The following is a 21773-nucleotide window of genomic DNA, read 5'->3' on the forward strand; positions in this document are numbered from 1 at the left end:
GTCGAGAAAGTAATTTCCTTCCGCCTTGTTTAACGTTTGGTACTGCGAAACATTCACAAAGCTGACGAAATAACATCACTTCACTTCAGCAAAGAACGCGTCGCGTATCTCATTAGAAGAATAATATTCTTAGATTTCACCCGACTCGCGCTAACTCGACCATTTTTCAAACGAGAAATCTCATTCGTTACGAGAATTATGTTTGCGCCAGTGCGCCTACATAGTGATAATACGTTCGTTAACAACAATAAAGAGTAAATTTACTATGTCGTGAAATATATTTTTGATTCAAAGTTTTCTGGTCAATGAAATTGGATTAGTGATTAGAAAGAACTGTTCAAGACCCTACATTTTTCAAGTGACATATTTCGAAAGGTTTTCTAGCTCAATTTCCTGAAAAATCACGGTAAAAATGGCGAGGGACCGCCACGGAAGCCTAAACTCGTAGCAGCCGTAAATCACAATGCACCCACGGCAGGAATCACGGAAGCGTGCCGCAAACGGTGACAGGGAACCGCTGATCCCAGGATCTACAATTCTGAACGTGACAAACTCGCTGCCGTCATTCGTGTGCTCTCCTTCGTACATCCGTTATTCACGGGGCCTGCGTGTTGATTATTATGCCACTTAAGTACATATGTATCTACTCGGCAAAAGGAATCGATCCTGAAGGCGACTAGCATGGTACCATGCATACCATAAAACCTTTCTAGACCTAATTTGTATCTACAAAAGTGTCCATTCGAGAATTTCAACAAAGAATAGCGTTGCCTCGACGCTCTATCTCAAACCTGCCACCAGAATTCGTATACATGGATTATTCACAAGGTTTGCGTGTTGAACGCCGAACCATCCAAGCACTACACCCCCGAGATCATGCGTGCACACTCTCAGTCATGCTAGAGAATCAAGCCAGATAGATAAAGCTGCCTGGGATGTAGATAGCCCGGTCCAGATGAGGCTAAAGAGAGATAGACACACTGAAGAGAACACCGAGAGACAGAGGAGGAACTCGAGGGGCGGAAAAAATTGGCAGGGGGTGAATTGAGATGGCAAGGACGACGCGAGGAGAAGGGGTGCGCGAGACACGGAGCCACGCGTGAAGACAGGAGGATTCAGAGAGAGGGTGGCGTGAAAACAGACAAGGTGTAGACTGAAACATCAGAGGACCGAGCTCACAGGGACAACTCGAGAGACAGCGATGAAGGTCGACTGGTGTGGAGGGTGAAATGAATTCATATTTATCCAAGCAGGGTACATATGCAAAAGATTGATCCCTCAGACGAATTAATCAAACAGTTGACAAAGAAATTTTTGGAAGCACAGAATATTTGTGTAGGATTATGAGGAATAAGGTAGGAAGACTCAGGAAGATATAGAATTAAATGAAACTGAAACGCGAAGAATGAACTTTAGACTTTATACGTGAATGCGTGCGTTATGAAACATTTTTGATATTCCTCAGTGACCAAAGATGTTAAACAAAAAGATTAGATAAAATTTTCCTAAAACAAGCACCATAACAACACTACTTTGATCATTCCCAATATCGACCTCCTCAGAACGATTACTCAGTAGATAACTCTCGTGCAAGACCATACAAAGACTTTAGACTTCAGCAGCGTTGCCATCGTATCGCGAACCCGAGGGTGGTGTGAAAACTTGACGAAGGGGGCTGCTGAAACACCACAGTAACAGAAGAACAAGCTTGGCAGAGAGACGTCGGGAGATACGCAGCGATACTGTAAGGTCGTCAAGCGCAGAGGGTGAAATGAATTCATATTTACGGAAGCAGCATGCATATGCGAAGCTTCAAGCTGGATTCGCGCCACCAGAGTCGACTGTCTGGGTGTTCGTGCACGATTCACCGTGCACGTAGGTGGCAGGAAGAAATCCTGTCGCCCTGTTCGACCAATTGCGTCCCTTTACCACAGAAGGCAAATTAAGCTGGTAAATAAGGCTGAAGTTTAGGAGAGAATATGACCAGCGAAGAGGGTATGGGATTTTGGATTGTTGCACTTGGAACTAGAAAGTTCAACCTTGATAAAGAACATCTTCGTTGGGTGAAGGGTGGATTCTGGATGACGTAGGGTACCTTTCCAGCCAGGTAGCGTCTATATTTTAGACGTAATTGGGATTAACGTTTGATCCTAGACTAGCTCGACCGACGTTGCCGGAATATGAAGTAGAAATGTAATGTAATAAAGTGGAAGATTGACGTTGACCGTGTCGTAGCTCGCTTTGAATTCATTTTGCCAGTACTGGGCGGGCTGCGGAATATTCAACGATTTTACTTGGCGTTTACTTTGCGTCGTCCTTCACGTGTTTCTTGGCCTGTGAGTTTAATGGTGGAGGAGTTAGGCTTGGGTAATTTTTTAAGGGTTGAGAGGGGAAACAGTGGGGGCAGTTTTGAGGTTCTGTTTTTTGAAAGGAGTTGCGTTTTGGGAAGTATGTTAGAAGCATTTTAAGTTTGAAGCATTTTAAGTGTATAACCCTTTGTCCGAAAGATGGGAAACTAGGAATCTTCCAGCATAATTCGTGGAGGGGGGAGTGGCCTAGAGGACAGCCAGTTGATTTCGTCGTAACTATACGCTGGTGTAGCGGATGCGAGACAGACACTGAGCACAGTGCGAATGCATATCGCAAAGCTGTCAGGAACCCGAGACAAGTGTACGAAATCGAAACTGAAGATATTATCCCGCATTGTTATCGTTGGAAACGGGAATTCAATTTCCCAGCGAATACGTGGCGGAGTCTAATAAGCAAATTTACTGCGACCGCGCTTTCCGGAAGTTGTTTCGACGAAAGGGTTCGTTTGTCGGGGACAGACACGGATAGCGAGGCGGGATTCACCCTGCAAATGAACAATTTCTATGTACATTAATTTATTTTAGTAGTTTCACTTTACCCGTGAAATTGGGAAAATTTTGTATTTTGGAAACCAAATTTCTTCGCGGTTTTACACACAACTGGTATTTTTGTAACGAAATCACTTGGGGATTCGAACAAAATCTCCAACGCCAGCATCCATTACAGATGCTCCGTGCTGAGCAAAGAATTCCTGAAAGGGGAAAGTATAGTGACCGATGAAAGGGTTAACATGCCTCATGGTGCGCGTTAATTCGCTCGCGACACACGTCACACCGGTAGGTACCAGCGGAACAATTCGCTGGTTTGCATCGGCGTGCGCGACACACCTGGGGCGATGCTGATGAATGGATCAAATTAATGGCATATGGCACCCGCGGTATATCGCGTTGGAAAAATTTTCTGCGGCGTAAACGGGCCGACTTGCAACCCCCCTGTCACCGTTGGAGCGCACCCCCGTCGCCCTCCCCCCTTCACCAGACACCATATGCGTAGCTTAGGATGCGTTGTCACGCGTGTTTCACCGCTTCGTAAAAAGGAAAAAAAAACGTACACGCGCGAACAGGGAATGAAAGAAAGGGGGTGGGAGGACAGCGTTTGGAACAGGGGGTTGGCGGGTGGAGGACACAGGGATGGAGTTTGCGCTACCAGGGAACAATCGGACGTCAGAAACAATGAGACTACTTTGTCCCGAGATTGTCGCTGCGAGGGTGACTATCAGCAGTTAACGCTCCGCTTTTCAGCGCGGGTGCGGAGGCGCGTGTACGCGCGAGCGTCACAGGGCGTTCCTTTGCTCCGTGGGCGATGGCTACGTTAGCACCAGTCTGTTCCTTCCAGGGTGTGATCGTTTCTTTCCTGGGGGAAAATATTATCCTGATGGTTTTAAGACTTATTAATTAATTAATAAACAATACATCAAACAATTTATAATGAAACACATTATATTAATCATAGCTTGGGTACTCAAACCATAAAATTTTCTCTTTTAAGGTACTCTAATTATTATTCTTCCTACTTTCTCTTATTTTTTCTTCTACTTAGCAATTACCTTTCCTTCGTTCACGTTTCAGATACACATTTAAATTAATTTACCAACCCAGCCCCTCTCACTAAATTCTTTAAAATATCCTCTTCTATTAACAAGTCCAAACAACTTTATTTGTACTCGTAATTTTACACCCTCAGCTCTCACTCGACTCCCTCCTCGAAACGCAACTGTTTCCTTCGTAAAGCAAGTAAAACTCGAACAAGATGTTTGACTAATAAGAAAAGCCCAACTTCGATATCCACGTCGTCTCCGAACGCGAGCGTTTAACAGAATTACGTATCAAGTGGATAAAACAGTAATAACACTAAGAGATCGAGTTTAAGGTTAAATCTCGGTACCTTCATGTGTGCGAGTCGAGTGTTTCCCGGAGATCCAGGGAAAGGTTCAGGGGACCGTAGAAGGAATTCCAGGACGCTCAACTTAATACAAACTTCTACAAACTTCCACTTCATCCTGATCTTAATACGACTCTTGAGTTTTAAAGTAACCCAATTTTCTCCTCACGAAACGTTCTCGGAGGGGTTGCGAACGTGGACGGCGAACGCGAGGGCACCGATAAAGGTTTTTCGGCCAATCAGTATGTGTAGAAGCAAGGTCTAATTATTTTCTTTTTTCATTTTCGTGCGTGAAGTGCATTGTAATTTTTTCTTAGGTAGAAGTGTAATAGTCGTTTCTGCATTTGCTTCGTCTACACATATTATTACTATTTCATGTAAATTCATTTTTAATTTATTCTTATAATTTCTATCACTATAACTCATTAGAAAATAAGTAGAGAAAGTAACTCTCCATCGAAATAATTTCCTGTTGCAAATAAAATTACAATTAACGCAACCTAGCTCTTCTTAAACTGCCTCATTATCATCTCCACGCTCCATAAGAAACGTGGATCTAATTTAAAATTTAAAAATAGTTAATTCATCCTGAAGATCTCAACTATTTAAATGATCCTATCATTCCTGAACTCCACTAACGAAGCGTGACATCTCGAGGCACAAAGGTCGTCCATCGCATTTGAGTGCAGCGACAAGAGGATTATATTTCCCCAAGGAAGAGTACTTAAATTGATTAAAACAAACTGCTAATGTTTCGTGTCATTGCCCCCGCGCAACGGGGCAGAGGGAGATGGGGCTCGAATGCACGCGTTTCAAACGAATTAACGGCCAACGAAATTCCTAAATTTACTCCCCATTTTGTGGTTAATCGGTCAAACGCGTAGTAATCGCGTTGCGATCGCTATCGAATAGATTCAACGCGTACAAAGATACCAATCGAACGAACAAATTACACAGATAATGAGCTTTCAAACGGAACGTGATTGGTGGAATTTGAGAACAAATTCTAAACAAATATTGGTCACAATTGGAATACAAATAAATGTATAAAGAAATTCCGTACAAATATTGGTGGTAGGTGGAATAATTCAACTTATGAAGAAATTGTAAATAAATAGAGGTGGACGTTGGAATATAACTCAATTTGTGAAGAAATTCTAAACAAATATTGGTGGCAATTGTAATAACTTAAAGACCTTGAAGAAGAAGAAGATTTGAGTGATTATAGACCAGGATTCGAAGCGGTGCTTCGTTTCCTGCATCATGCTGGCCTAATTCGACTATCTAGATTGTCGAAGGATTCGTTGTCCCTAAGCCTTGATGTTCTAATTAACTGCCGCCTGTAGCATAAGCAGCTTCTTAGGTATTAAAGGATTCGACGTTAGTCGTCCTTAATCTTGTAGAAGCATGTTGCTGTTCTGCTCGTAATACGTTTATCTGCAGGAACAAACTGTGGACGCTCTAATACTCTACGTGCGGCGGACACATGGAGTAGGGGTTGTGTTACTAGACAAAGGAACAGTCTATAAAGAACAAATAACCAACCAACCTAAAACTCTTACGTATACTAAATATATCAGACAGTAATTTGACCAGCACTTACAAATGTAAGACTACCTGCCTAAAAGTTCCTCTGGCACTGTCACTACGGTTTTATCGCAGCTTAAACCTTACTATGTACTAGTGCCAGCAGAAGAGATTGACAGCGTAGAGTATTCCTCAGCGCCTCCCGAGCCACATGGCTGACAGGGTGCTTAGTCTCCAGTCCCTCGTGGCGACAGATGAGGTTGGATGACCGTGGTTCAAGTGGTTGCCCCCCATCTACACCTTCAGCTTTCTAAGCAAGTTAAAGCTAATCAATTCGAACAGTAACCTCCGTCAATCCATATAATCTTACAAAAACCAACAAGAATTAAATAACATCAGACAAGCTATCCTATCCCATAGCAAGGGAACTTAATTAAACCGTGTCTAGCGAAAACGTTGAAAGAAGACGATAAGCTGTCCCGTGGCGTATGCAGGGTCCCCAGAAACTCGCCCAGTTGCATATTACAGAGTGTTTGCTCGCGTGGCCATTTACATATAAGCGCGACGATGCGAACGCCTACTCGCCGCAACGTTTGTTAAACAATTAACCGAATGCAAACATCGAGCTGGTGCTTCGTTGTTCTTGCCCTCCTCCGCAACCTCTGCGTGTCTCATCCCCTCCCATTTTCCTAGCTGCGCGTGTAATTAATGGAAACGGCAGAACTCCTTTCGCAATGGCAAGAGGGTGGAAGGGGTGGTATAATCCGCGGCGTGCCTATCGACTCAAAGTGCGCGACGAGGAGTGCAACGAGACATCATCTGAAGATTAATCCAGCGTGAGATCGCGTCCCCGGGGCACGATGACATTACGTCAATGAGACAACGCGCACTTTGACGAGTGGATGCTCCTTGTTCCCTTTCCCTTTCCATTTTCTGTTCCTCGACGTCCTTCTGATCTCCTCTCCCTTTGATGACACTCTGGACGCACGAATTTTTCCAGGGATAATGACACGTCGCCGTGGGGGACAAGTTTTTCTTATATATTTGTTGGAGAGGGAAGATTGTCGTTTTGGATGGTAAAATGATTTTAGGGGTGAATTGGGAAATTGGTTTGGGTAACTGTAGTTACCCTTTTTAGGGGGGAGGGGGGCTCTGTGAGTATGAGCTTAAAACTACCTATCTTAGAGCTATCTAAACCTAAGTATACTTACTACCCCTAAAAAATAACTCGTTTGACTCTGTTGAATCTCCCAATGTAAATGCATGAAATTTTAGCACGTGATCGTTCGAGAGCCTCTCCAGCTTCAGTCTGGAAGGATTCTCCCAGGGGATGTTTCAAGGTAAACATATTTATAGGTGGAAAGGGATCAGGTAGAGAGGATCATACACGCTGGGGGGATAATCAATAACGGACGAGCAACGGCACTGACGCGTTTGCAAAAAGAACGCCCGTCAGGGAAAAATGGAACAGATACTCCGGGCGTCTTCTGTTCATCGCGCCGCGTCGGGGCTGTCCTCGGCGGCGACGCATAAAACATTCGAGGATTACTAGGAGCGACGGTGCAGCTCGCTGTCACTTTTACGACGATAATATTTTAGCGAGACGTCAGTCGTGTTCCTGTCCCGCCCGTCGTTTCGTGAATAAGTAGTCGTACGGGCGGAAGATCGCACCTTTAGCGATCACGATTTCACGGAAAATCGGTCATGAGTGATGACTGGTGCGCCATGAGACGCGTCAGCTTGTGCAATTATATTTTTAGAAATATTGAAACGATGCAGTTAATCTTGGGAAAGCTTTCATTAATTATGTTTGTATTTATTTTGGAGTTTATTCTGGTATTTATTTAAGCATTTCTTCTCGAATTGATTCTAGCAAGGGTAAATTCAGAGAGCCCAAGATAAAAACGATCACTATAAATAAAAGCTTCAGTTTTTATAAATAAACTTCCTGAACTCCCCAGTATGTTATGGAAATTTCAATATTTTTGTTTGCAATAAGTTATTTTGGTTCCTACATTTTAGGAAAATAAAATTTGTTTTCATACTGTCAATTTTGGTGCAACGATATTTTAACGGGAAAAAGTATGGAGGGAAAAATTTAGATTGAAATGATATATAATTTGTCAAACTTCAAGGGTTAATAGCACGAAATAAAAAAAATATTTGAATTTTCCATTAGGAGCAGTTAAAATGTGATAAATCATAAGAAGAAGAACCCCACTCATTTATCAATGAGGGAAAGAAAATTACTGAAAAGGTATAAAAAATCTTTGGGAATAATAAATCAAGTCATCTAATTGGAGTTTAATCATTCTTCCTTTAGAGTTGATCGATCTTCCTGGAGTACAGCATTCTTCGGCCCTTGATGTTTCTGGACTCTTTTCCCTTAAACTACTTCATGTATGAATATTCATAAATAAAGCCCAGGATTAGATATAGACCTGAGAATTGTAAACAATTCACGCCAAACAAAGGTCTGAGAGTGCAAAAAAAAAAAAAAATACGAAATTCTACACGGTGTCAAAATTGCAAGCAACAACGTTCATCGTTAACAGTCTTCAGCAGTAACCAAATTGACGAGCTTTCGCTCCAGTTCGACGCGTTTCGAGGCGCGCATTCATCGAGAAAGCTGTCCAATAACAATTTTTATTTCCGCAATGGCCGCTGCCCGAAACTCGTTGTTCTCGCGCGATCACCTCGTCAAACCATAAATCAACGGATGCGCGAACACGGGATCGCTTTTATACGATATTAACCGAACGCCCGGGCTTAACTGGAATGTCATATCTGCGATTACAAGTTGCATCGTAATACACATTGCACGCTCGTCAAGTTTGCTAGAACCAGCAGACAGAACCAAAAAAAAACTTGTTTATAGTTGCACCAACCACTTCATAGGGTCATTAGCAAGTCAAAGATTGGTTTGTTTCAAAAAGCTTAAAGTTAAACAGGTTAAACCACCCTAATCCTAACTTCCTCTCAATTATTGGTACCGAACACCCACCGCAAGCCATTCCCACAATTTGTCTGCCTCCATCCAAAAATTCGTTCCACCTCGCAGTCATTAACGCCTGGGGGACGGAACAGACCAGAACTCCTGAATCACGATTCGCGGAACCGGTCTCTGAAATTTAATAAAACCGAACACGCGGTGGTCTGATTCAACCGAAGAGTCGACGCAGGTGGAGAGGTGAGAACAAAAGGATGAACGCAGGAAACCGGAAAAAAAACGAGGGTGAGAAATAGGGTTGAAGAGGAGGGGGAGAAGTGCTCCCGCGGAGATGACTCCAAACCCTCCTCTCTTAGGTGGGAGGAGGTCCGAAGCGGAGGGACGAAGACGAGGAGAGGACGACGAGGAGGCAGCCATACATTAATTACTCGGATGTTATATGCATGTTGATGGGATACATATGTATGAGCACTTGTAAGTAAGTCGTGTGCGGCTTCTGCCGAGAGAATGTTCCCTCGGGAGCGACGGTCTGGCATCGAGACTTTCAGCCTTCTCTAGGGGAGTCCCCGTTGTTTCGCCCCATTTGGAGACGCGAAAAATTTCCCGCCCGCGCTCCTCACGTCGACCAGACGTGCCCGCTGGAGAAAGGGATCGGATTCGACGAACTTTATTCGCGCACGGCGAGACGAGTCCCTGGAGAGGACGATGAGCGTCGCGCGAGCTGGCTGAAAAACGACGTCGAGCGGGAGAGACCGAGAGAGGATCGATTTTGAGATAAGTGGCGGGGGTACCCCTCGACTTGCAGGATTAATTCGTTCTGGACCTTCGAATGTTGGTATGTGTTGGATGGTTAGTGCTTGGTGTATATGTGGAAGTATTTCAGTTTTATTAGTAATTTTTATATTTTTATATTTAATACATTTTTATTTTTATTATGAAGTTGGATTAATTTTATCATTTATAATTATTCTATATTGGGGGTTAGGTAGCATATGGTTAATATCTAGATATTATTTTATATTTCATACATTAATGTTAAAGTGGATTCGCTGTACTTTGTTGGATCCTACGGGAAGGAGGACGTCTGAGTAGATGTGAATCGAGGGTGCGAACAATTGCTCGAAGATAGACCAGTGCAGTGCCTTGCGAGGGTTTTGATAACCTACGTGTAGCTCGACAACTTGGAAAAGATTTCACCAAGCGTCCCTAAGGACTCAGTTTCCCCCTTGGTACTCCGATGGTGGTATTTTTCATGCTACACCAGTTGGAATCCCACAGGCTCGTTCTTTCTTCGCTACTTTTGGGCTATTTACAGCCAATGGGCATTTTTAATCGTTCATAACATTATTGTAATTTATTATTCCTTAGTTTATTCGCATTTGAGGAGACTAGGAAGATTGTTTCTTCGAACTGGACTTTGAATACAATTTTTTATTTATACATAAATAATGTGTAGAAGAAAGAGCCAGAATTCGTTTGCTTGAAATTAATTCCTAATGAAGGTATTAAGCTCTACTCAAAAGAGTGAATAGTTTATGCGCGAGTTTCTCCCTTAACATAATGAACTGCATGGACAAACCAACAAAAGAATATTTCACTGTAAAGAAATGTCTTTTTTTTTTTTGTTTGTTTCCTTTTTCTCTCTCCGAGGACAATTTCACGGAAACGGTACTAATTATCGTGTACATTTAACCACTGGCTAGAATTTTCTTTCCGCGCGCTTTTTTCAACCGCGCGTTTCAGAAAACACTGAAAAGCTGCTTTTCATACGTCTGTTCACCGTGAACCGTGGCGGTAACCAAACGCATGTTAACATGTAACATGTAACATGGTACGTTATATAGAAACCGCGGCATAATTATATCGAGAAACCGCAGAAAGAGAGAGGGGTGTTGAGGCAGCGGAAAAGAGATCGGTGGAAAGTAGAGCAGCGCAACAACAGCAACAAGTTCGCCACAATTTCAACCACCGACGCTTCCAAACGGAACACTACCAAAACTTTTCAAAGAGTTTTCAAAGACTTTTGTGCACGGGCGATGTGTGATGAGCTTGGGGCATTTGTAATCGTTGGATGGTCGGATATGAAAAGACTAGATGAATGTCGCAAATGGACTAGATGAGTGTCACAAGAAGAGTAGGTTTTGGATCCATTCCAAAATGAAAGGCATTGAATGCATCCCAAAAAGAAAAGCTATGCACACATCACAAGAGAAGGTGCTTCGAACGCGTGTCACAAAATATCTTTTCTTTTTCCGTCACAAGACAAAATATTCCCAATAATTCCCATAAAATTCCTAGAATATCCCCTGCAGCGATTCGTTACCTTCCAAAAGCGATTGTGTCCAATCGCAAATATTCCTTCTGACTTGGCGTGCTCCATTCCCCCCCCCCCCCCAACTTATTGACTCAGCAAATTAGTAAGAAGCGGCACTTTGCGACCGCGCCGACGGCAAATGAAGGCATTAAGCTTCGAGTCGAGCGTTTGCATAAAATTTTCACGGAACCGCCGTCGCACTTAGAACGTTACACCGCCGGTACGATCGATCGACATCGATTAATGCAAAGTGGATTAAGATTCGGCGGAGGGGTAGGCCGAGGCGTTGCTCAAGTATTAGTTATGCCGCCATAAATACACACAGCCCGTGCGCGTGATTTCAATTTTAGACCGTTAATGGACGCCCGGGCCGGCTACTGTGGATCACGATCCCGTCGGAAACAAACATACCGTAATTAGTCGACGTCGAACAACATCCGAGTGAATTAAGACGCGGCTTATGGCCGCGCAAATATTTGCCGGACGATTCCCTCGGTTTTCGAATCCCATCGCGCCAAGCGCCGCGACGTCGCATTTCCCTGCTCGTGGAAATCCCTCTTAAAGCTGGACAAAAGTTTTCTTTCGAACTTCGAGTGCTGATCAATGGCTAAGAGGCGAACAATTTTAAGTATTTCGTTCATTTTGGAGTTTCACTTATTTTTTGGCGAAGTTAATGCTTTTATTAAATTAAATAAGAAGTGATTACTGCAACTTCAAAATTTATTAAATACGATAAATATACTATGTGTATTATATAGAATTTAAATAGATTACCGATGTTTATGAATTTATGACAAGTGGAAATATAAACAATGTATGTACATTGTACAAATTTCACAATTTACTAGGAAGGTAGTCTAATTTAGAGAACCTCCACGTGGAATTACAAATGGCGAGATTAGTATTTTAGTCGGCTCGCTGGGATTTCCGACCAGTGCACGTCGGGATTTCGACGTCACGGAAGAAGTGGCTGCGATTGGAAGTGTTCCAACACGGAATGTAATATATCGCGAAACGCGAGACGCGAATCGTGGAAAGGCTCAAAGGACGGGAGCGAAAAGATTGTTCCCTGTGGAAGTATGCGTGTGGCACAGTCGTGGATGCCGCGCGGTAGAAAATGGAAACGATATGTCTGAACAGAGACGAGAGAATGTTGCTTCAGAATTTCGGGTCCGTTTCAAAAGATGACGTTTTAATACTCGCGAGTCTGTGCGTTAAAAATTTCGTTTGCACGGAAGAAGATAGAATTTATTACAGTGATACAATTTAGTGTGCCGTACTAGCAACGTATTTACTTATTCGACAAACTGCACATCTCACCTCCTCACTGTACCTTCATTCAGTATCCCAAAATCGAGTGTTGCAATTTCTACGACTCTAACTGAACTATCTTTTCACAAACTAAATTACCATACTCTCCATCTACCTATACCTCAATCATTAGCATCGATGTGACCTCGCTTTTTTGTAAAAAATACGTCAATAATACCTAATAACAAAGACTATCAAACTTTCCGAACAAACAAATACCATTATCCAACCTGGAAACCCTCAAACCTTCAACAATACCACAATTTTTACATTCTTAAGTGGCCGCATAATTAGTCCTTCGACTACGATTCCACGTTCGTTCCTCATGGGCGGTAGATGAAACAACTAGTCAGAAACAAGGGGCATTGTTGATCAATCGTTGTTTAAAACCAGACGAAACGAAACGCACGGTGTAACGAACTTCCAGAAAGGGATCAGGAGTCGCAGAGAATAATGGGCAACCGGTTTTCAATAACCGTTCGTAGGGATTTCGATGAACTTTCCCCCGCCCCTCTATCTCCACTCCACCCCCTCGAAAGCTGCTTTTCCACGAATGTCAGCGCTTTCACGATCAGTGGAAAAAAAAGCGTCAGTGGTCTTCTGAAAATCACGACAGCCGCTGCTACCTTTCTACCAGCCACGTGCTGCCCCCCCCCCCCCTCTCCCAACCCCTCCCCTCCCCGCCACTGTTCCTCTTCCCGAAAACTGGCGAAAGCCTGTTTTAAATGCTCCCTAGCATTGTTTGCGGCAACTTTCAGCCGCTTTTACTACCGCAAACAGCCATTTTCATTTAGTTCTCTTTTCAACCCCCCCGATGCGCTAAGTGAATTTTACTGCCCACTTCCATTTCGTTCTCCTTTCATTTCCTACGCGCGGGGCTCGACCCTGTTTGGTAAATCTAATCCTTGCTTTTTATAAAAATCTCAACCCCCCCCCGCCCCCACTATTCTCTCTCGTTCGTTTCTCTCTGCGTTCGTTTATTTTTCTCACGTCCATTTTCGTCCATCTCGTTTACGCTTCTCTCGCGTTTCATGGCTCGTGGTTATTTTCTCTAATTTCTCTGTTTCGCCGTTACGCCGCCGCCGCCCCCCCCCCCTTATTCTGGGCGCTTTGTGCTCCGTGTCTGAAGGTGAAGGGGTTGTCTCTGTTTTTGTATCGTTTCGGTGTGTATGAGGTTTTTTTTTTTTTATTTTTCAGAATATTTTTAATATTGAGAGACGACTGGGGTCGAATGAAATTGTCTCTCTCGGAAATTAATTAAAATTAATTGCTTTTTTCCAGGAGTCTGTATATTTTATTTCTGAAGCGGATTAATTTGAGACTCGTGAGTAGATCGGGGATCCATACGCAAAATAAAATCCGAACACGTACATAGAGACATGGAATCTAAACAGGAATATATTTTACACTGATTATTAAAATATGAACTTTACTTTCAATATTTTTTTTTGTCGAATTAAAATTTTGTATATAAATTGAAAAAGTCACTTTCATCAAAATTTTACTTGCTACATTTTCGAGTCGCATAGTAACCAATGGTCGCAAGTTCCACTCTTCTCATTTCTCCCCTTCCACATTCGGTCGAATTCTTTGCCATGATTTTCCTGATTTTCACGCTTTCCTTCAAGCGAAAAAAAAAGAAGATTGATCGAGGATAGTTTCACGCAACGAGAACGACGCATCGAATGAGAAACAAAATCGATGGAGGTAGGGGGGCTACAGTGGTGAGTGTAACGAACAAACATGAGGAGGAAAAAAATTTGCCAATCATATATTCAAATGCACGAAGCGCGGCCGCTGGTATCGATGGATCGCCAAACAACGCAAAAATAAAAATTCCATTTCGTGCCGGTTTTCTGGCAACAATATCCATGACATGATGCAACCCACTCTGTCGGGACGACATCGATTTTTATTAGTTTCGTCGTCCTTGAAACAGACATTCGTTTGTGCGATTTCGAAAAAAAAAATGCTTCCCCGATATTCTCTCGAAACTTGTTTCGAAAATGGTTGTACTACAAAATACAGAAGTTTGATCTCTTCAGTCTTGTTTTATTTGTGATAAGTTGGAATCGCTTGCAAGAGTGATTGTGATCATTTCGGTATGTTTGCATTGTTGATTTAAATTATTAGTTTATTTGGATTCCTGCTAACTTCGAAGATGACTTAATGCGTATAAACGAAGCATCGATAAATCAAATGCATTGCAATACGCATTGGGTGGTTTTCAATTATTTTGTCACGAGCAAGCTTCCCTGATTGAATCACTCGTTTCGAAATTTGATCATGAATTCGCGTAACATATCATACGGCGCGAATTCATATTCGTGCTGTGTTTGAATTTGTATTGCATTGAATATGAGTTCCATTTAAGTGAGAATAGCAAAAGTACTGTCACGTGAGATATTGTCCAATATAAATTCAAAAATATATAGTGAATTATTTCTTTAATTTGTCATTAAGAAAAGGAAAGCTGACCTTCAAATTTTCTTTATACTTCAACCTACAAATAGGAACCATTCACACAAAATTATGTACTGAATCCATGAATCCATCCTTAACTTCAGTTACCTTTTCTTGAACTGTTTACGAGAAAAGATACGAACAACCTATTGAATATGTTCCTCCATGCAAATCCGCAATAATGCAAGAAAAACACGCGTTAATTGGCGTCCGTGCAACGATACCGTGTAACCGGTTTCCACGTTGATCGCTCGTATAATCGACATGAACCTCGACGAAGGATTTATGCATTAATAAACGCGATTACTCTGGTTCCAGCAATTAATGCTTAATCAGCCGCTACCGATTTGATTGTATTCTATACAACGTGAGCTTATAATTATCGAAACGACTCAAGAGGATTGAATTTTTAAAAAACATCAACGCCTCTGTTTTACTTAGGTCAGGATGTAAAGTACATATAAAGAATACTTTTTTGAGCTACACTTTTTCTGGAAAGGTTCGATGGAACGTGCGATTTCCAGCGGGCAACGACTCGCCCTCCATGTAAATTTGGCTCGTTGGCGGCGCGAAACAGAAGAGCAATTAATTAACGGCGCATTAATTATTGACATGGACAATATTCGGAATATTGAAAACGGCAGCGTCACGACTTACGACCCATTTAACATTTCGATGAAAACGCCGTACGTTCGTTGGCTCCGGCGTCGAATCAAAGGGCCGCAGCGACAAATGTTTTCGACTGCCGTCACTTCGTGCCGCGGAGAAATCGAAGAGTCACCGAGTGTACACCAGGCGGACGGTTTTATGCGGCTGATGATTTTAATTTACCCGTCCTGAGCGTGAAAAATCGTTTCGGCTGTATTACGTTCTCGCGCTGGGAACAAAGGGAACAATACCCCGTTTGTTACGCCGTGGAAAATCGCCAATGCGCGTGGGTGAAACTTTACCTCGCGACGCGTTTATCGATAACTTCGTATTGTCCGAGAGGATTATAGCGAGATAGGTGAGCGTGATAAATATGGCATCATTTCGTCAACTGATCGAATTTTTCATCGTAGAATTAAATGGTATACATCGTTGATTTGAATTAAATATTCAGTTTATTTTTCTTTTAATTTCTGTAAAGCCGTTTTCAATAGATACCTGAGGTTTTCGCGGTGAAAATGAGCCCAAGCACGATGCCATTCGTACTGCTTTAGGTTAACGCGTTTGGGGCGTGTGCATCAAACATACTAAAACAAAAATATTTCCTCACTCAAACTGTTAAAACTATTATCTACAGCGCTGATTCGTACACCACTCCCCAGTAACATCAGTTTTGACACCACCTGTCTAACCAATTGCATTCTTTTCTGAAACAGCTTCATGTCAACATTGATTTGCATCGTTAACGAAACCGCAACGTGGCTCGTACACGCGTGTCTGTTCTTCAGGGCTCGTTGAGTCGTCAACTTGTTCAAGTGCGTGGCTTCCCTTATGAATATGCAAACTGGATTTTAATGCGCGAGGTATCCGTTCGCGTGGCTCTCGCGATCGCGCGGAAAACGAAACGACGCGTCGACGGTGGTTTCCGTTTTCGCCTGATAGAACGATCCAGAACGACTCGGAAGACAATTTTCTCAGACTGGGTATCCAATTTGCCAAGGGATCGGTGACAGTGACGGATCCTGAGTCGGTGACGAGCGAGAATGGTCGATTAATCGGCTACTATTGCGCTCAATCAATTACAGACCACGACGCGTCTACTTATCCTTCAAACGAGAAGATCGCGAATGGATGGTTCGAGTAACGCCTTTGAAACACGATGTTCCTCGAATTATCACTGCTGGTATGATCGTCTTAGCCAAGACGATCCTAATTAATCTTTGGAAGACATGCTTTTTGGAAGCGACTGCTTCCCGGAGTTTTTTAAATTTAACATTAGAAATACCAAACCGTCTGCCTAGCGTTACGTTCAGCTTCTATTTGTCCGTAGTTTAATAATTAAGGAAAATTATGCATTCGCCACGCGACATAGAGAGGTCGAAGACTTTAAAGCGGCCCGGTTAATTGCTACAATTACGTTTGATTAATGCCCCTAATTACACTTTCTTTTTTAACTCTGTAATGGCCGCTGGTATCGCTGCTCGTGAATCAACGCGGTTAGACGAATGTGTAATGAAAATTAATATTTGACGTAACCCTCGCGTGCAATCGGACAAATTTATTTCGTGGCGATTACTAAACGTTTCCCCAAAATTAAAGGATTAGGTGAATTATGTGTCAATTATTAACAATGATAATCTTTATATTGCTCTGAGTTAGAGAAACGCGATAAAAAATTACTTTTCACTCCCGATTATTATCATCGTCTCCTAAAGTATGATTTCTATCCGCGAGAGAAAAGATTGGTACGGTTTCTTTTCGATGGTTGAAACAGATCATTTGATGCAAACTCTGTCCACCGTTTCTTGTTATATAATATACCTGACTCACGGCTCGTCTTTGTCATTACAGGGAAGACGACATATGTGCAGGCAGTGGCAGGTGGAATTGCTCAGTTACCGTGCGAAGTGGAACCGTCGGTCGCTAGAGACAAGCTACATCTAGTTATTTGGTACAAGGAGGAGGTAGACGCACCGATATACAGGTAAGCTCCACTCTTGCATTCCTTATATCCATCGTATTGTGGATTCTAAATCATTCTCGCCTAGCAGACCGTCCGTTTGGAATAAAAATGAAAATTAAAGGATAGAAGGAAGTGAGGTACAATTGAACATATTGGAACGAAAGGATTCCGTGTCTTTCTACTTGATATTTTACTTTGAAATTTTATTGATGCTTCAATGTAGACTTATAAAAAATAAAATTTCATCACCTTAAGAACAAAAATTTTTGGTCTTACTTTCCGTATAAGATTTCCCATTAGATTAAAGATAACGTAATTTGTCACATATTCGACTCATTGTATTTCTAAGAAATGCTGCAATTTCTGTAATTATAATGAACATTTTGATTTTTCTAATATAAAATGAAATGGACATTAGGCATTATTTTCATATGACGATCGAAGTTGTGTTGAAGCAATAATGAAAAATTGAAACAGTTCAGATTGTTACTCCGAAATGTCTGGCATGAAAGCTGCATTGCGGACAATCCACTTTCTCGAGGCATTCCTGCCCATAAATTCATTTTCCAGCCGGCGAGTTTTACTTCTGAAATGTTGCCAATTTCCTCCTTGTTTGTATTATATTCTCCGTGTCTACTCGTCATTATCTGTCCTCCATGGTTTCCACATTGTTTCACTTTAGCCCCGTGATAGAGATTCAGATTAAGTTTCGCGCGAGTAATGAGTTTCTCTAACGTTGTTTCTGATCTTTGAAAATTTCGTATCAAACGTTGCCCCCCCCCTCTCTCTCTCTCTCCAGGTCAATATATACATATACATAATATGTGTACACACGCGCATACACAATAATTTAAAATATTAAAATTGTACGGTTCGAGAAAGAAAGCAAAAATGGTCGGTGGATAAAATGGAGGCAAAAGGAAAGAAAATTACATTTTTAATCGATTCACCGTCACCGTATAAACCATTCTGAATTTTTAAATCTCTGCATAAACTCCTGGTTACGTTTAATTAAAGTTTCCACGACGAAGTTGGTCCGTGTTGCGTAAACAACATCGTTATAACATCACGCTGTTCCGCGCGTCATTTTTCAAAAAGATAATTAAAATTTCGCAAAATTCACTGATACATAAAAAAAAAAAAAAAGAATTTCCACTAGGTGCGTACCATTTTTACCGACGCGCACACTTTGACATGGGGAAAATGTCTGCATTTTCTGCGAGTCGTGTTCCCATTGCAAGACAGAGGGAACCTACCGAGTTGTAACACATGCGAAACATTCCTCTCTTGACAAAGCCACAGTCAGACTGTGCTCTTTGCATTTTTCTTCCCTTTACGTCAAATTACACGCTAGTTTGCATTCTTTTATCGACTCGGAAACCATTTGCACGAGTTGAGGGGATGGGACACCATTATTCCTGATGATTCCAGTGGATATTGCTTTTAAATTATCAAAAAGATCTGGTTAAAATTAAACGATATTTTTGAAATTTCTCGCGTCACCCTCCTGCCCTCCCCTCTTTTTCCATAAACTCTAGCATATTTCAATACGGACAAAATCCCTCGACTTGTAGTACAAGAGGGATCGATTCAACGTTGGAATGGCCCGCGAGAGAAAAAGCCCCAATCTTTTTCACGGACGATGGTTGGCCACGTGTGTGCACATTTTTCTTCCATCAACCGCTACCGCCCCGTGCCACATAAATTTAAATCTTTAAACAAAAGGATCCCGTCTGATCAAGAGCTTCTATTCTTTTTGTTAATCTTATTCCGTTTCTAACAAAGTCTCCTATTTTTCTTCGTGCGCAATGCTCGTCGGGTACATTCTCCTTCGCATGCATCACGTCCGCGATTTATTCCCGCGCTAACTACCACCTATTACGCCGCTTAAATTATTCACTAAAAGAGACTACTTTACCCGATCCAGATGTAACAGACAACACACCTCTAGGATTTATGATATCCGAGGCGCCTGGAATTCCACGGCAAACGGAATTCAAAATCGTACACCTACTTCAGTTCCGTTTAAACGCTGGGTAATTCAAGCCTTCCCGTGAATTCCATTCGCTATTTTGTGTTTAAGCATGAACAATTGTAAATTGAAAAAATATTAACGAAGGAAATGATAGAACTAAGTGGTTATTATCGAATGGAATATATTTGGTTCATTCCAAAAGTTTATGGAAACTATTGTTGTTCTGGGGCACAGAAGGCTTGAAATATAAATAAGTACAAATGAAATTTGTTTCGTTTGGACCAATTCGAGTAGAACTATCCATAGAGATTAAATATTCAAGCACCAGTTAGGCTTGCAGGTACCATTATTCGCATTTGTACGTCACGACTCAAAATATGACGCGACAGTGGCCGAAATATTAGTGTCATACATATATGCATGACATGGCAGTCACGTGTTAAGAGATGGTTAGACACGGACAGTATACAAATCACCTAGGCAACTATTCTGGAACACACTAAACTAACAAGTAGCGTCGTCCAAATTGACAATTTCCGATTTTCATGCATAAATTCAAGCACTAAAAAATATTAAACACGAAGCGATAAAGCTGGCATGAATCAATGAAGGTAGAAGCAGCGCGAAAAGATTTGATTTTCGAGAACTCTGCACTCGTGTACATCTGTTCAAAATTAAATCCAAAAGAAGACTTTCCATCAGACCACTATTCACATCTCAGAACTTTAAAAATCCGTGCCAGCACCCCTCCACTGTTTCCAACAACGAGTAAAATAAACACGTCCCCAAAGTTCGGCCCCATCTACTTCCCAAATACCCTGTATTGCCATCTAATAGACTCGTAAACTGTCGCGGGTGAACCAGTCCCACTTTCACGCGGCAATTTTCCACCGTCTTTCCCGTTTCCATAAAAACTGAGGATTTACGTTTCTGGAGAGGTCGAGACATGTTAAAAGAAAGTCGATTCTCGCCCGCAAATCCACTCCCGTCGGTCGGGAAATCCCCGTAGAGAGTGGAACGAAGGAAACCCGTTCGCGCAACGTGTCGCAGCCTCGTAGAGAGGAACGATCGTTGCAGGAGCGCGAAAACGTCCTCCAAGGACCGGTTTCAGTGAACCAGCCCCGAGGCGTTAGTCCCTCGCAAACCCCCTTCTCGCTCGCGGCCGATTCGTTCGCGAAATAAGGCGAAAAAGGCGCTAACACCTGCCTGGACGCGGATAATCGAGTAGGGGAATCGTAATTCGCGCCATCGGAACCGTTCGACCTCGATATCGCCTCTCAACTTCTCTTTTTGGACGATCCAAAGACTGAATCCAGAGTAAACTGCCAGGGCAGATTCCATTAAGGAATTCTGTTTCTTAGATGTATTCAAAATGGATCATCGGCAATTAATATTCGACAAATAAACAATTTTCTTGTGCGATTTCCCATTCCAGATTGCATCCAAATGAAAATTGATATTTATTTAGATTTATAATCAAAAACATGTACTATGTCCTATTTTAGATTTTCTCCAGAAATAAGATACAATTTGGTTCATAAGGGGTTAATCTAACACCGAATTGATTAATGGTGGCATCGATCCCAGTCAGTAGATGCTCACGTCGCAGAGAATTCAACGAGCTCGTCGAGAACTCCGCGACAACATAGTTGTCAAATGAGTGGATTTATTAGCAACGGTAAACCAACCGCGCGGATACCTGTGACGTGTCCCTGTTGTACGTGTGCACGGTGGGTCAATGGGATTCAGCACGGTGCTGGACACAATGTATAATACCCGGCACTGTACAGTCACTTTGTTTCGTACGAAGCGATAAACTGAGAGTAATATGTCAGCGTATTCTTTCGCGGTAAATGAGATATGTGTAAATGCGAGCTGGAACAGTGGAATTATGAACGATGGACCCGACGCACAGTTGTGCGAAATAGAGCAAAGCGTAGACGAAACATAGAAATATAAATGTATTACCAATTATACCAAGTATTATAGAAACTATACTAACAACACTCCAATAATTTAACAATACCTTAACCCAACACCTTTCACGAGAAAAATAGAAATTACAATTCTCCCAACTATATTAAATTTCCATCCAATGTCATCTTGCATTTTAGGACAAAACCAGAACCTGATACTTTATCTACCACCGCGCATATTCCGCTCTAACATAGCAATCTCGTCCCGCGACGTTTCGTGATGGAACACCCTATATACACGCATCGGCAACGTTTAATTTCATAAATGTTCGTGGCTTTAGTCGCAGTGTTCTTGCCAACGACTAGGGTTAAACGTCCATAAAATGAATTGCTGCCCCCCATTCCATCGTCCCCGTGGCGCTTCGATCCCCAAAGAGCCAGCCCCGCGCATTCTT

General features: G+C 42.2%; 1 protein-coding gene across 6 annotated transcripts in view; it reads left to right on the forward strand.

Annotated features, from left to right (window-relative positions):
- Positions 1-21773, forward strand: part of LOC128893435 (hemicentin-2-like) — a 287387-nt gene that overhangs the window by 216127 nt on the left and 49487 nt on the right. For all 6 annotated transcript variants that reach the window (XM_054154348.1, XM_054154350.1, XM_054154352.1 and 3 more), the window contains exon 3: positions 17316-17448. In XM_054154348.1, the coding sequence (XP_054010323.1) occupies positions 17316-17448 (133 nt within the window). The remainder of the gene's footprint in view (positions 1-17315; positions 17449-21773) is intronic.

This window comes from Hylaeus anthracinus, unplaced genomic scaffold (genome assembly GCF_026225885.1).
Source record: "Hylaeus anthracinus isolate JK02 unplaced genomic scaffold, UHH_iyHylAnth1.0_haploid 3, whole genome shotgun sequence".
In the NCBI taxonomy this organism is placed as follows: Eukaryota; Metazoa; Arthropoda; class Insecta; order Hymenoptera; family Colletidae; genus Hylaeus; species Hylaeus anthracinus.